The sequence below is a fragment of the Anabrus simplex genome, chromosome 3, assembly GCF_040414725.1.
Source record: "Anabrus simplex isolate iqAnaSimp1 chromosome 3, ASM4041472v1, whole genome shotgun sequence".
NCBI lineage: Eukaryota > Metazoa > Arthropoda > Insecta > Orthoptera > Tettigoniidae > Anabrus > Anabrus simplex.
Window position 1 is genome coordinate 500944224 of NC_090267.1, and position 13597 is coordinate 500957820.

Below are 13597 nucleotides of genomic sequence, written 5' to 3' on the forward strand. Positions count from 1 at the left end.
AGAAGCCAACGGCTGTAGCCATGATGAAACACCGGATCCCGTGAGATCTCCGAAGTTAAGCAACATTGGGCGTGGTCAGAAGTTGGATGGGTTGCCACGCGCTGTTGGTGGGGGGTAAGGGAATGTAGGAGCGGAAAGGAACTGGCCATCCTACCGCACGTAAACTCCGACTCAGGAACACCTCTGCGGAGGTTCGGACCTGCCTTCGGGCAGAATAACCCTTACCTTACCTATTTTGGATAATATAAAGGACATCCTTGGAGCCTCCAGGGCTCAGACGTCATTGCGTCGGCCTCTCACCGTTGGATACCGTGGTTCGAATCCCGGTCACTCCTTGTGAGATTTGTGCTGCACAAAGCGGAGGCGGTACAGGTTTTTCTCCGGGTACTCCGGTTTTCCCTGTCATCTTTCATTCCAGCAACACCCTCTATTCTCATTTCATAGCATCTATCAGTCATTTAATAAATCACTTTGGGAGTGGTGGCCCCATCGTACTAAGAGCCTATATAGAGTATATTTCATTCATTCCTTCCCTGACCCGGTCAATGACTGGAAAACAGGTTGTAGGTTTTAATTTTCAAAGGACCTCCTTATTTCAAGGCACAGGACAACATTTCATTTCAGCAGAAGATAAACTTGCAATAACACTGAGGTACGGGAATTGATGAAGTTAAAATATTCTGGAATATAATATAACAATATTTTATTGTCTATATTTGCTTTCATATTATACATAATTGTTTTAAACTATTATAATCTGGTTGGAATGGAATGAAGTAAAATTGTCTTCGATTATTTTCTCGCAACCCATGATTACTATTCTACTGTCAAGCTTGAACTGGCGCGAGGAAACCGACAGGGGTCAGTGGTGCCAAATGATCTTGGTGTTCTGACGGGTAGGTCAAGTGTCTTGAGCAGTAGCGGCGATTGGGAATTAGAAGTGTTGGGGCAAGAAAATAAACATGCAACGAAAAGTACCCAGCTTTGTATGATATAGCATAGGGGAGGAAGTATAATATATATATATATATATTTTTTGCTAGGGGCTTTACGTCGCGCCGACACAGATAGGTCTTATGGCGACGATGGGATAGGAAAGGCCTAGGAGTTGGAAGGAAGCGGCCGTGGCCTTAATTAAGGTACAGCCCCAGCATTTGCCTGGTGTGAAAATGGGAAACCACGGAAAACCATTTTCAGGGCTGCCGATAGTGGGATTCGAACCTACTATCTCCCGGATGCAAGCTCACAGTCGCGCGCCTCTACGCGCACGGCCAACTCGTCCGGTAAGTATAATATACACATCAAAATAGAAAAGAAAGCTCCCAAATTGTACATTTGTTCATGTTCTCTAAGCGAATTTCAATATAAAGGTTAAGCTTGAGAGTTTATCAATTTAAGTGCGGCAATAATAGTTATTTGATATTTTAATTCGTCCGCCTCTCTGGTGTAGTGGTTAGTGTCATTAGTTGCCTCCTCCGGAGGACCGGGTTCGATTCCCGGCTCTGCCACAAAATTTGAAATGTGGTACGAGGGCTGGAACGTGGTCCACCCAGCCTCGAGAGGTCAGCTGAGTAGAGGTGGTTTCGATTCCCACCTCAGCCATCCTGGAAGGGTTTTTCCGTGGTTTCCCACTTCTCTCCAGGCGAATGCCGGGATAGTACCTAACTTAAGGCCGCGGCCGCTTCCTTACCTCTTCCTTGTCTATCCCTTCCAATCTTCCCATCTCCCCGCAAGGCCCCTGTTCAGCAAAGCAGGTGAGGCCACCTGGGTGAGGTACTGGTCATCCTCCCCTGTTGTATCCCCGACCCAGAGTATGAAGCTCCAGGACACTGCCTTTGAGGCGGAGGGAAAAAACGATAAATACGAGGACGAAGAAGAAGATATTTTGATTCAATAGTATACAACAAAACTTTCACCAAAGGAACAATATTTCACACTTATTACAATTAAATAAAAGTGCCGCGTGATTGTACAATTGGAAACCATTTAGTCTTTGACTGCTCACAGACACTAAAGAAACTGCGGACCGACGAATGTCTGCGGGTAGCGGTTTGAATCTTACTTGAGTGTCCATGAACTTGGCAAAAGATTATACCCTTGTTACCCTTCCTCACAGCACATGCAAAGTGTCCACTAGTTGCTGAGGCGTTATACAAATCGGTTAACCGCGACGAACAAAACTTTGATCGTATTTAATATTGTTAATAAGTATAGAAAATATAGGAACGAGTTGGATGCTATGACAATGGGGTTTCTACAGATTTTTTTTTATAAGAATTCCTATAATTTCGAATTTCAGCCGGCTAGAACTGGAATAAAAATTTTATGGTTTCTCATCAAAATGTGTGTTAGAGCCCCCCGCCCCATGAGAGGAGGTAGTCGCCGCTACTCGTCTTGAGTTAACTGCACTCTAAACATCGTATGGCACAAGACTGTAGACATCTGTTCATAGTTCATAGAAGCTTTTCCGTCCGTTATAATACATTTATTATCTTTTTGCAATGAGTCTTCCTTTGTCTACTGTATGTTTCATTTTCAGTGCCATCGCTTCTAATATAATGATGAGAGTCGGGAGTGAAAATAAACTACGTGGAGGAACAGTTCGTCGAGCGTCAAGGATTATAAAGCACGAAAAATACTTCATTAAAGAAGAACATGACCATCTAGTGGAAATGCTGAACGATATTGCACTAGTGGAGGTACGTGTCTACATTTAGGGTCGCGTAGCTGTGAGATTACATTTGGGAGATAGTGGGTTCGAACCACAGTGTAGGCAGCAATGAAGATGGTTTACCGCGGTTTCCCGTTTTCCCAATGGGCAAATGCCGGGACGAAATTGAGGTACACGTACGTACTTTTAATTAGTCCCATTCTTGTTGCCACTACAAAGGATGGACTAGATTTTGTAAAATTATAATAAAATAAATAATAAATAAATAATAAATAATAACAAATAAATAATATTAAAATAATACTAATTATCCTTCTTTTCTTCTTTACAATTGTCTTCACATCGCACCGTCTTATGGCGACGATGGGGTAGGAAAGAAGGAAGCGGCCGTGGCCTTAATCAAGGTACAGCCCCAGCATTTGCCTGGTGTGAAAATGGGAAATTATGGAAAACCATCTTCAGGGCTGCTGACAGAGCGGTTCGAACCCACTATCCCTCGAATGCAAGCTCACAGCTGCGCCTTCCTAAACGCACGGCCAACTCACTGGCTTCTTATTCTCATTATTTCTTTGTTTCATTCTTTGTTTCTTTGTTTATTAATCTGTTTACCCTCCAGGGTTGCCTTTTCCCTCGCACGCGAGATATCCCACCTCTACCGCCTAAAAGGCAGTGTCCTGGAGTGTGAGACTTTGGTTCGGGGGTACAACTGGGGAGGAGAAGTGTTAAAATTGACCTAACATAACAACGACATTTACAATAATATACAAAATTTGAAAACTAGAAAAGCAGCTGGAATTGATAACATTTCTGGGGATATACTAAAGACAATGGTTTGGGATATAGTACTATATTTGAAGTAAGTTACTTATCTGTTTATTGTTTGCATGAAAGAGCTATACCAGATGAATGGAGAGTTGCTATAGTAGCCCCTGTGTATAAAGGAAAGGGCGATAGACATAAAGCTGAAAATTACAGGCCAATCAGTTTGACAGGCATTGCATGTAAGCTTTGGGAAACCATTCTTTCTGATTATATTGGATATGTTTGCGGAAGTAATAACTGGTTCGATAGAAGGCAGTTCAGGTTTAGGAAAGGTTACTCTACTAAAGTTCAACTTGTAGGATTCCAGCAAGATATAGCAGATATCTTGGATTCAGGTCAAATGGACTGTATAGCGATTAGTCAATTTAAGGCATTTGATAGGGTGGATCATGGGGGACTACTGGTAAATATTTGTCGTTCACTGTTTGTGTTGTGTTCCAAAACAAGGTTTAATGTTGGCCTGAATTATTTCTATGAGAACAGGTGGCACTCAAAGGAGTATTTAGTTATCACACGCCCAAATAATTTTGTTTCCTACTCATAACCTAATGGAATAAATACAATTAAACCTATTTATTCACCACCAGGTTCTTGTATACAAAATAATTATTTATTTACTCGCTATAAACTAATGCATTACATAGAACTGTTAAAAGTTTAAGTCTGTTTAGACCCGCGCCCTTGACTAGTTGAAACTATGAGCCATGCAAACAGCTGCCAGGCTGTACTTCACCAGCCTGAGCTAAAGCGCCTACTCACTGAGCCCAATTGTACCTGCCTTTGTTCTATAGTATCAGTCACTAGTAGACACAGGACGAAATTGTTCTAAAAAAAGTCAATATTCCATTCAGTGTGCTGCAGAAATGTCTATATTCACTTCCTGAGTTAAATTATACTTGAGTTTAGTATTTCACGAGTAAATCTTATTTACACAATGCAGATGTTTAAGGACAATATGAGGACTGCTTTCATACAACAAACTGAAGCCATTTCCAACATTTTCCATTATTCATCTTTTAAGGAAATTCTAACTGTTTGATAATAAGGAATTAGAAATATTTTCTCTTAAAAATAATATTTAGGACACTCATTCTATTCACCGTAATTTTCCCGGTTCTTTGGCTGAATAGTCTGCTCAATAACTTTCGTTTCAGAGGGACCCGGATTCGATTCCCAGCCAGGTAGGAAATTTTATCTTAAATGGTCTATTTATTTGGCTCGACTACTGGGTATTTCTACTGTCCACAACATTCCTGTTACTCATATGCACTCATGTTCATAAAAACCAGAACACCTTGAAAGACTGGAAATAGGAAGTTCATATTCACATGACATATGCATTGGCTTGGGAAAACGTGATGCCTCCTTCCTGGAAATTGTTGCTCGTGTGGGACGAAGTGTGTCGGCAGTGAAACGGGTGTGTACAGAATGGTTCACAGAAGGCAATAGAATCGATGAGATGGGTCTGGTCGCATCATCCAGACTAACCAGACCACCCCCCGAGAAGATCGACATCTAATCCGAATGGAATCACAGGACAGATCTGCGTTTTCCTCGGCTCTGGTGCAACAGTCGAACAGTGTAACACATCGTACACTATCACGAGTGACAGTCCGTCGCCGTTTATTACGGTCTGGGTTAGCGGCGCGTCGTCCACTTCTCCGCCTATTTTTGACAAATGTGCATAAACGCTCTAGAGTGCAATAGTGTTTGAAAAGATGTCATTGGGGACAAAATGGTAGCAGGTAGTGTTTTAGAACGAATCTAGTTTCTGTTTGTTTGAAAATGATGGCCGCATTTTGGTTCGCCGCAGGCAGTGGGAGAGGCATCACATTGACTGCATTCGCACAAGACATACAGCGCCAACTCAAGGCCTTATGGTGTGGGGTGCTAGTGGGTACAACCATAAATCACAGTTGGTGCGTGTCCAGGGCACTGTGACCAGAATGACCTACGTGAATGACATCCTGTGACCCCTAGCCGTACCCTTTCTGCACGACACCCCAGACGCCATATTTCAGCAGGACAATGCGCGACCACATGTTGCTGCACGAACACGCGCTTTCTTGCTGTCACGGGATGTCAGACTGTTGCCCTGGCCCACCCGATCACCTGACTTGTTACCAATCGAAAATATATAGGATATGATGAAACGACGGGTGTGGCGCTGTGACCCAATGCGAACCACTAAAGATGAACTGTGGAACCAGGTGAACGTAGGATGGGTGGCTGTACCCCAGGGTGCCATTTGCGCCTTATACGCGTCGATGGCATCACTCAAGAAACAAGTTATCAGTGCCAATGGAGGACCTATTGCTTACTAGGCAACAGGACACATGCTGAACCTAGGTGATTGAAATGCTAATGAATATGCCCTGTGAATATGAACTTCCTATCTGTAGTCTTTAATAGTGTTCTGTATTTTATGAACATGAGTGTATATCGAATAGAAAACAATCCTCCATCACAATAACACGTAGCTTCCTTCGCATGGCAGATGACACCCACTCTCGTCCTTGGGTCTGCTCTTACAGGGACTGTACTTCGCTAGAAATAGTCATACCCATTATCCATTTTGGCCACTCAACGGTCTTACAAACCCTGTAGGAGCTTGCTTATAGACCGAACACTTCGGTGTTCTTCTAGAAATATGTGTAGAAATTGTGGGCAATCATTCTTGAGACATATTTGACTCCAAACTTCCCTCTCTTCATATACACAGGTAAAAAGAAAAGATCACTTATTTATATGTTAACACCTCCACGATAATCATACATATTGAAATGAACAGACTCGAAACAAAAATAAACCTTCTTCTTTGCGACAGTTAAGAACTGAAATGGAAAGCGCTCTTCGGGCATGGCGTCATTGCACAACGTCTCATAAACAAAGTGTTCATTGACAAAATACCAGAATGGCTTCGTGGTAATTAAGTGCCTTAATAAGGATCATTGGCACTCTTCGCGTGGATAACAGCTTCACAGCATCGTCTCATGCTTCTGACAAGGTGTCGCACGTTCACTTGAGGTAGACGTCCCAACTCTTCCAACAGGGCGTCTTCAAGGGCTTTTAGTGCTTCGAGTGCGTTCTTCCTGTTGGCCACACGCTTCTTGGATCGGTGGCCGAATAGCCACTCCGTTCGTTTCACATGGTGCTGTTGCAAGAATTTCAAGAATATAATTTTAAATTGTTTTCAAAGGTCATATCACTCACGAAGAGGTTTCACACTCGAAGAGTTTCTTCAGACTGGAATGTAGGCATTAGTTTTCACTGCTTTCAAGTTTTCGAAGTAATATGTAGAGGATACCTGTGCCATTCATACTGTAACACCAGCAGGAAAGAAACCTAATCCAACCGACATGTTCGAGGACAATGACAGTTTTGAACAGAAGACGAGATCCGCGCACTGGCGATGTGTTTGTGCACCGTTTGTGTACACACACAGTAAAATAATGTTTCGTAAAGCAAATACAGCCAAACATGAGCTTTTGTAACTTCGATAGCGGGAAAATATGCGGTGCATAGTAATTGCGCATTAACCATCCATCGCATCGGCGATAGTGATGACGTGAATGTGGACCTAGTTATTTGTTGAAAGACGTAATGGGGTCTCCATATGCGCATGTTCGGACTGTGCAGCTTCAGCATAAGCATTCACCCACGAGTTCCAGTTTGTTGCATGGAATCGTGCTGCTGTCAATAGCTCCATGAACAATGCCCCTTTCTCCGGCGATGGAATTTATATATCCTTATATACCGCCTTTCTGGTCCAACACCTGGGTATTACTATATGAAATGCCATAAGATCCCTGTACTGCTTCTGCGTGGTGCGCATTCCAGTTAAGGCGACAATACTGTATAAAAATCGAAATTTTGGTAATTTTGTTGAAATTGTTTAATGACTGAAATTAAAATGATTGAGTCTCTTTTTTCCTGTCACGAAGTCATTCCTCTGAATTCAAACAAATTATCACTGTATTAATGCTTTGTTTGCCAACTGTAATTTCACATTTAAATCCCATTTTCTCTCACAATATTCTGCCAAATGTAACAAAATTTGTACGGGGTATGTATCACAGTTATATTAAGAAATCTGCGTATGGAATTTTTTATTGCAGAATTGTTTCAAGTAGGAATTTTTAAGTCCAAAATTTGAGAACATAAATTTACACAAACTTTAGTACGATGTACCTCCTTATGTACAGAACAATCGGTACGTAGTGCTTTTAAAATAAGAATTATCTACCTAATTACGAATTTGCATTAACATGTTAATTACTTTTCATGAAAAAATTGAATTAATCATATCAAAACCAAAAACTATTTTGGAAAACTATTAATTGTATATAAAAGAAATGTTAGTGGTATCTCTACTTTTATGTAGGTGATATTCCCACAAAGTTTCGTGGAAATCCATGCATTACGTAAAAATATATTTTTATCTCCGGAGTGTCACCTTATGTTTACCAGAGATCTGAGGTGGTGAAGCCTGAAGTTTCCCATTACGCCCGATCTCCTTGTTCATGGCGGAGTTAAATACATACATGGAACCCCTACCTGTCGACTAAAAGGGGCTCTCAAATTTGGTGTGTGACTTGGGATCCACAACATGAGTCAGGCATTGATTCCACTTACTTGTTTCAGGATATCCTGTCCGTCCTCCTGTGGTCAATTCTTCTCTAGTAACTTTTTCAATTTCACGCCTTGGATTTTCCCTTTTCTGTACGTATAACTTCATTCCCTTTTTACACTTCTGATTAATGTTAAGAGGGGCTGGTTGCCTAGGGAACAGGGAGGTGTCAAATGATAGAAAAATGTAACTTCTCATGTTTAGTTACATATCTCAGAAAGTAAAAGAGGTATTTTCTTGAATGTTCTTTTGATATTTTCAGAATATAATCGTCATTATGTGAGTAGCGTTTATGTTTAATATTTTGTGTTAAAAAGAACAGTATAAAAATAATATTTTTAAAACATATTGTTAAAACTTCCCTTAACTGAGGTACCTTTTTCTGAGAAAATACTAATACCGGACCCGTTATTTTGCTAGTGGCTTTACGTCGCACCGACACACATAGGTCTTATGGCGACGATGGGAAAGGAAATGCTTAGGAATTGGAAGGAAGCGGCCTTGGCCTTAATTAAGGTACAGCCCCTTGTGTGAAAATGGGAAACCACGGAAAACCACCTTAAGGGCTGCCGACAGTGGGATTCGAACCCACTATCTCCCGGAAGCAAGTTCACAGCCGCGCCCACCTAACCGCACGGCCAACTCGCCCGGCCATACCACACTCAAGAAACGTTGCATGCATAAAACTTCAAAACATTTTTTGAGCTGCTGGAGTAAAATTACTGGCTTGTTGTTAACAAGATTTGCGAAATTGTTAGTTTTGTATATCCTAGTTGAAAACTTGAATTTGCTGTAAAATGTTCAGTGCTCTTCAAGCTTATCTCCATGAACTAATCAAGATATCCGATTAAGTTTACTTCCACAATCAGATCTGTATAATGTTTAAGAGACTACAAAGTTTCAACTATATTTATATGATAGTTTATATGAAAGTTTCAAAAAATGTTACGAAAAATCCAAAATCAATATTTGACTGGTAGCTGGTATCTAATGATGTTCAGTAATATCTAAAATTAACTTTATTCCTTAAGTATAACTTCAGCACAATTATTGATGCAAAAAATTCTTCAGGAAAGCGGAGATTTTAATCTCAAAAACGAAAATAGACATTTGTGTGCCTACCACATTTCCCGGTTCCCTTAAAACAATAATTACACCGTAATACTTAATTATATGATTTGTTTCGTGCCACCTATCAACAGGATAACTTGCAACAGCATGTGGCATACAAGACAGGTTCACCATAGTTTACTTCCCATGCAAACAATAAGTGGAGATTTTTCAAAGGGTTTGTCCTACTGTTTCTACTATTTCTCCAATGGTAACAACTCACAATTTCAAGCTGTTTCGTGATTTTCATTCTTTTGAAATACACAGGCAGCAGAACCCTTTCCACTGAACAACCTCACCATCAAGACTGCTAGACTGGAGGTTCGGAATAAGGACACTCCTCCAGGAACCACTGTGAACGTTGCTGGATGGGGCCTTATTGAGGTGAGGATTCATTTCACATAGAAAAATGTCCACCGTTTATTTGATGACATAGATCTTTAACATTGAACTTTTAATATGAATAAGTAGTTTGATATACATAAATGTAGAAGAATTTAAATTGTATTATAAATTGATATACATAGTCATGATTCACGTAAACTGCCATTAAATGGCGATCGGTATATTTAAGGAACTTATATTGTGGAAATTTAAGTTGCTATATTTAGTATCTCAAAGTTAATGGCCATGTAGACCCAGAAAAAGTTTGGAAGTATATAACCACTGTTATGTCTTACTTATAGTTCTTTTCAGAATTATTATAGAATCTTCCTGCAATAGCTTCAGGTTAATAACAATATTACATAATATAGATGAATGAATTAGCCCTTCACGAGGTAGTATGTAGTTATACAAAAGTAGGAAACAGACTGAGGCACGTCTGTTGGCCGCAAGAATGGTTCTTGAATATCCTGGTGGAATTCTTGAGAGTAGTATCGTCGATGTTATAGATGCAATCTCTATTCAGCATAGAGGTATTGCAAACGTTGACAAAATGTACCTACTTATGTTTCCTTGAGCACCTAACATCAAGCCGATTACACAAACGGATGAAAGTTTGTACTTTTGATTATAGAAGTCCACCATGTCCTCGTAAGTTCTTCTATTCGTCCGCATTGACCTCTTATGGCAGGTTTTCCTTGGTCTCAAATTTAATTGTTGAATCAGTGATAAAACTTTCAGAAGAGGATAGCTTAAAAGCAATAATATCATTGCGTTGGTTGTTTCCTCTGTTAGAGAGACCGTGTACTTCTTGATACATATTATCACCTTGTCCTCTGAAAGCAATAACTATCTTTGATCTGACTACTGTATAACCCGCTATTAAATGCAAATAATATTCTGGAATTTTATGCGTAATTTTTAGGTAACGCTAATGTTATCATCTTGATGGAAATTCTCTTTTACAGGGTGATGATGTCACCAACATTTTACAGAAGACTAACTTGAAAATTATCAGCCGTCAGCAGTGCCGAAGACTTGCGGAGGATATAACAATTGATAAAAGGATTTTGTGTGCCGCGGACCCACGAGAAGGAAAGTCAATTTGCCGGGTAAGTGGTGAAATACGAACGTTGAAATTTCCCTTCATGTCAGTCTACACATTTTTCAGTTACGGCAGTGGAGTATTCCATGTCGACTGTACGTAGTGGTTTATGTAAGTGCAAGCCGGTGAGTGAAGACTGAATAAATTTAGCCTATGATCTTCATGCTCATGATGAGCTAAGTGATTGGTAATTTTCGTTGTTGGAGATATTTTAAATTCTCCTCGTTATTTACAATCTGCCAATTTTAATTTTAAGGAATGTAGCTGGTCATCAATGTAAATATTTTCGTTACTGTCGCATGCTAAATCACAGTAGAAATTCAGAGCAGTGAGTGGTGGTGAAGTACAACTCTATGAACAAATTAAGCGGAAATGAAATTTAAAATAAAACAAAATCATTTAATCAACGAAGGAATTCGGAAACGAAGTACATAATAAAACAAACAAATTGAATTAAGTCGAAAAATTACTGACGAATCAAAAGGGAACATCCGTTCCCTGCGTAACAGTACACTTGTAATTTGCATACCCTTCATTAATTCAGTGGCGCACACAAAGCGGATGACGAGATCAGCAGTAGTCGCGTCATCGGCTACTATGCGTTCGAGTGTTTCCTGCAGGTCGAGGCTCCGTCTTAGGCCAGAGAGATCGGCGCACTCTGTGCGGATGTGGTCCACGGTGAATTCGGCACCACAAGAACACATTGGGGGCGGGGGACTGTTCCTAGGAGATACCAGTGCGTAGCCTACACACTACTACAGCCTCTCTCCATGAAGGCCGCTACAGGGTGGTTGACTTCTTAATTGCTCTCAGCTTGTTGGGGCTTTATCTATTTTTATTTATTGTCTTGTTTTATTATGGCGGACTCGGTCGATGAAGCCTGCTATTCTGTCCGACCATACATACACCTACATGAAGAGTTAAAAATACACTAAATAAATTATCTACAATTCATTGTGTTAAGGTATCAATTAAATGTTTCAATTAACCTAATAACTTAGCTATGATCTTATCCGACTTTGTTATGAATAAAAATTATTATTTATTAACCAGGTTTGACAGCGTTTCTTAAAACGGAGGTGGTTTGACACGCTCCCAATTTCAGCAGGAAGGGAATTCCAAATTCGGCTGGCGGCGACTAAAAATGATCTACAGTAGCCAGTTGAGCGGTGAATAGGAATGCCTAGTACTGAGGTGGATGATGATCTGGTAGGAATACTACAAGGTGATGCTAGGTAATGGAATTGTGTGGCAAGGTATTCAGGAGTGTTATGGTTCAGTGTACTATAATAGGGAAACAGTGTTTAAAATTCGTCGCTCTCTTAAGCGGAGCCATGAGAGTCTATCAAATGCAGGAGAAATATGGTTAAACCTTGGTATAACTGAAATAAACCGAACACATTCGTTATGTGCCTTTTGGAGCTTGATGGAAAATGAGTTGTTCAGGTTACTATACACTACGTCACAGTAGTCGAATATTTCCATTACGATACTTTGGATATGCAGTTTTCTTACATTTTTGGGGAGTTAATACCTGAGTTTCTTAAGGGAATGTAAGGAATAAAACACTTGCTGACATATGCCTATTACATGATCGTTCCAAATGAGGTTTTTGTCCATTATCATCCCTAAGTTTTTAACTGTGTCCTTGAATTGTAACCGAGTGCCTTTTAATATTACTGAGTGGGTATGAACGTCTGTGAGACGTGGGTGTTTTTCTTGGGTAGCTAAAAAAATACACTGCAATTTTTGGGCGTTGATTTTTAGTGAAAGGTCATCGGTCCACTTAAATATTCTTTCCAGGTCGTTATTCACATTATTTATTGCAGTCGGTAAGTTACGAGGATGAGCAGTGTATATATTTGTAAGTCGTCTGCGTATACATGATACTGACAACGTAAATTACTTGTGTTAGTCCTGAAATGAAGATCGAAAATGGGAGTGGCGCTAGCACTGACCCCTGTTGTATTCCAGTCTCTACAGATTGCCATGAAGAGAAATTTTCACCTGTTGATACACACTGCCGGTGATCAGGGAGATAGGAACACATCCAGAATAGTGTGTTTCGTGAAAAATTAAGATAGCATAATTTTGCCATCAGTATGTCCGTGTCCACGCAGTCGAAGCCGTTACTAAGGTCTAGAAGAGTTAGAACAGTAACGTCTCCCTTATCCATAGATACTCCTGTGTCGTTTGTAACTTTAAACAGTGCAGTATTTGTGCTATGATTGTTTCTAAAACCAGACTGGTATTTGTCAAGAAGAATATTGTTATTTAAATATGCTGTTATTTGTCTGTGAAATGTCTTCTCCAAAATTTTGGAGAGAAATGGTAAAATGGAAATTGATCGAAAGTCTTTGGGTTTCACGGGATTGTTGGTCTTTGGGAGTGGGCGAAAAATTGCACATATCCAATGGGACGGGAATATGCCGGTTATCAGTGAGCTATTAGTGATGTGGGTTAGTGTTGGTAGGGTTACGTTTAGAGCTTTTAACAGCAACTGTGGAACAATCTCGTCACATCCTGTCGCAGTTGTCTTTATTGATCGTGCAAATTGTCTCACTTCTGCGGGAGTTACGAGTGATAAATATAACTCGTCTCCTCCATTGTTAGTACTGTGATTGTGTTGAATTTTGTTAATCGGTTGTTCTTTTGTTGTCTGGTCAAATTTAACGGGTCTTGTAGTAAGGTATTGGTTTAAATAAACCAGTATGTATTTTATTTCCAACTATGCCAATTTTTAAACGGTTTTCCAGATTGTTGTCGTGTTCCGGGTTAGCAAAATGTTCTGTGAGTGTCCTACTTTAGCATTCCTTACGGCCTGTGTAGTCCGGTTACGAAGAGTTTGTATAGGTTAAAATAGTTTGTTACTTGG

The 13597-nt window shown here is 40.2% G+C and overlaps 2 protein-coding genes across 3 annotated transcripts in view; one reads left to right on the top strand and one right to left on the bottom strand.

The window, feature by feature from the left end:
• LOC136867479 (uncharacterized) overlaps window positions 1-13597 on the bottom strand; it is a 1202473-nt gene that overhangs the window by 979253 nt on the left and 209623 nt on the right. The gene's annotated exons all lie outside the window — the stretch shown is intronic.
• The window catches only part of LOC136867478 (trypsin-1), a 52101-nt gene that overhangs the window by 19270 nt on the left and 19234 nt on the right, over window positions 1-13597 (top strand). For both annotated transcript variants that reach the window (XM_067144687.2, XM_067144686.2), the window contains 3 exons: window positions 2540-2699; window positions 9501-9617; window positions 10586-10729. In XM_067144687.2, coding sequence (XP_067000788.2) covers window positions 2540-2699; window positions 9501-9617; window positions 10586-10729 — 421 coding nt within the window. The remainder of the gene's footprint in view (window positions 1-2539; window positions 2700-9500; window positions 9618-10585; window positions 10730-13597) is intronic.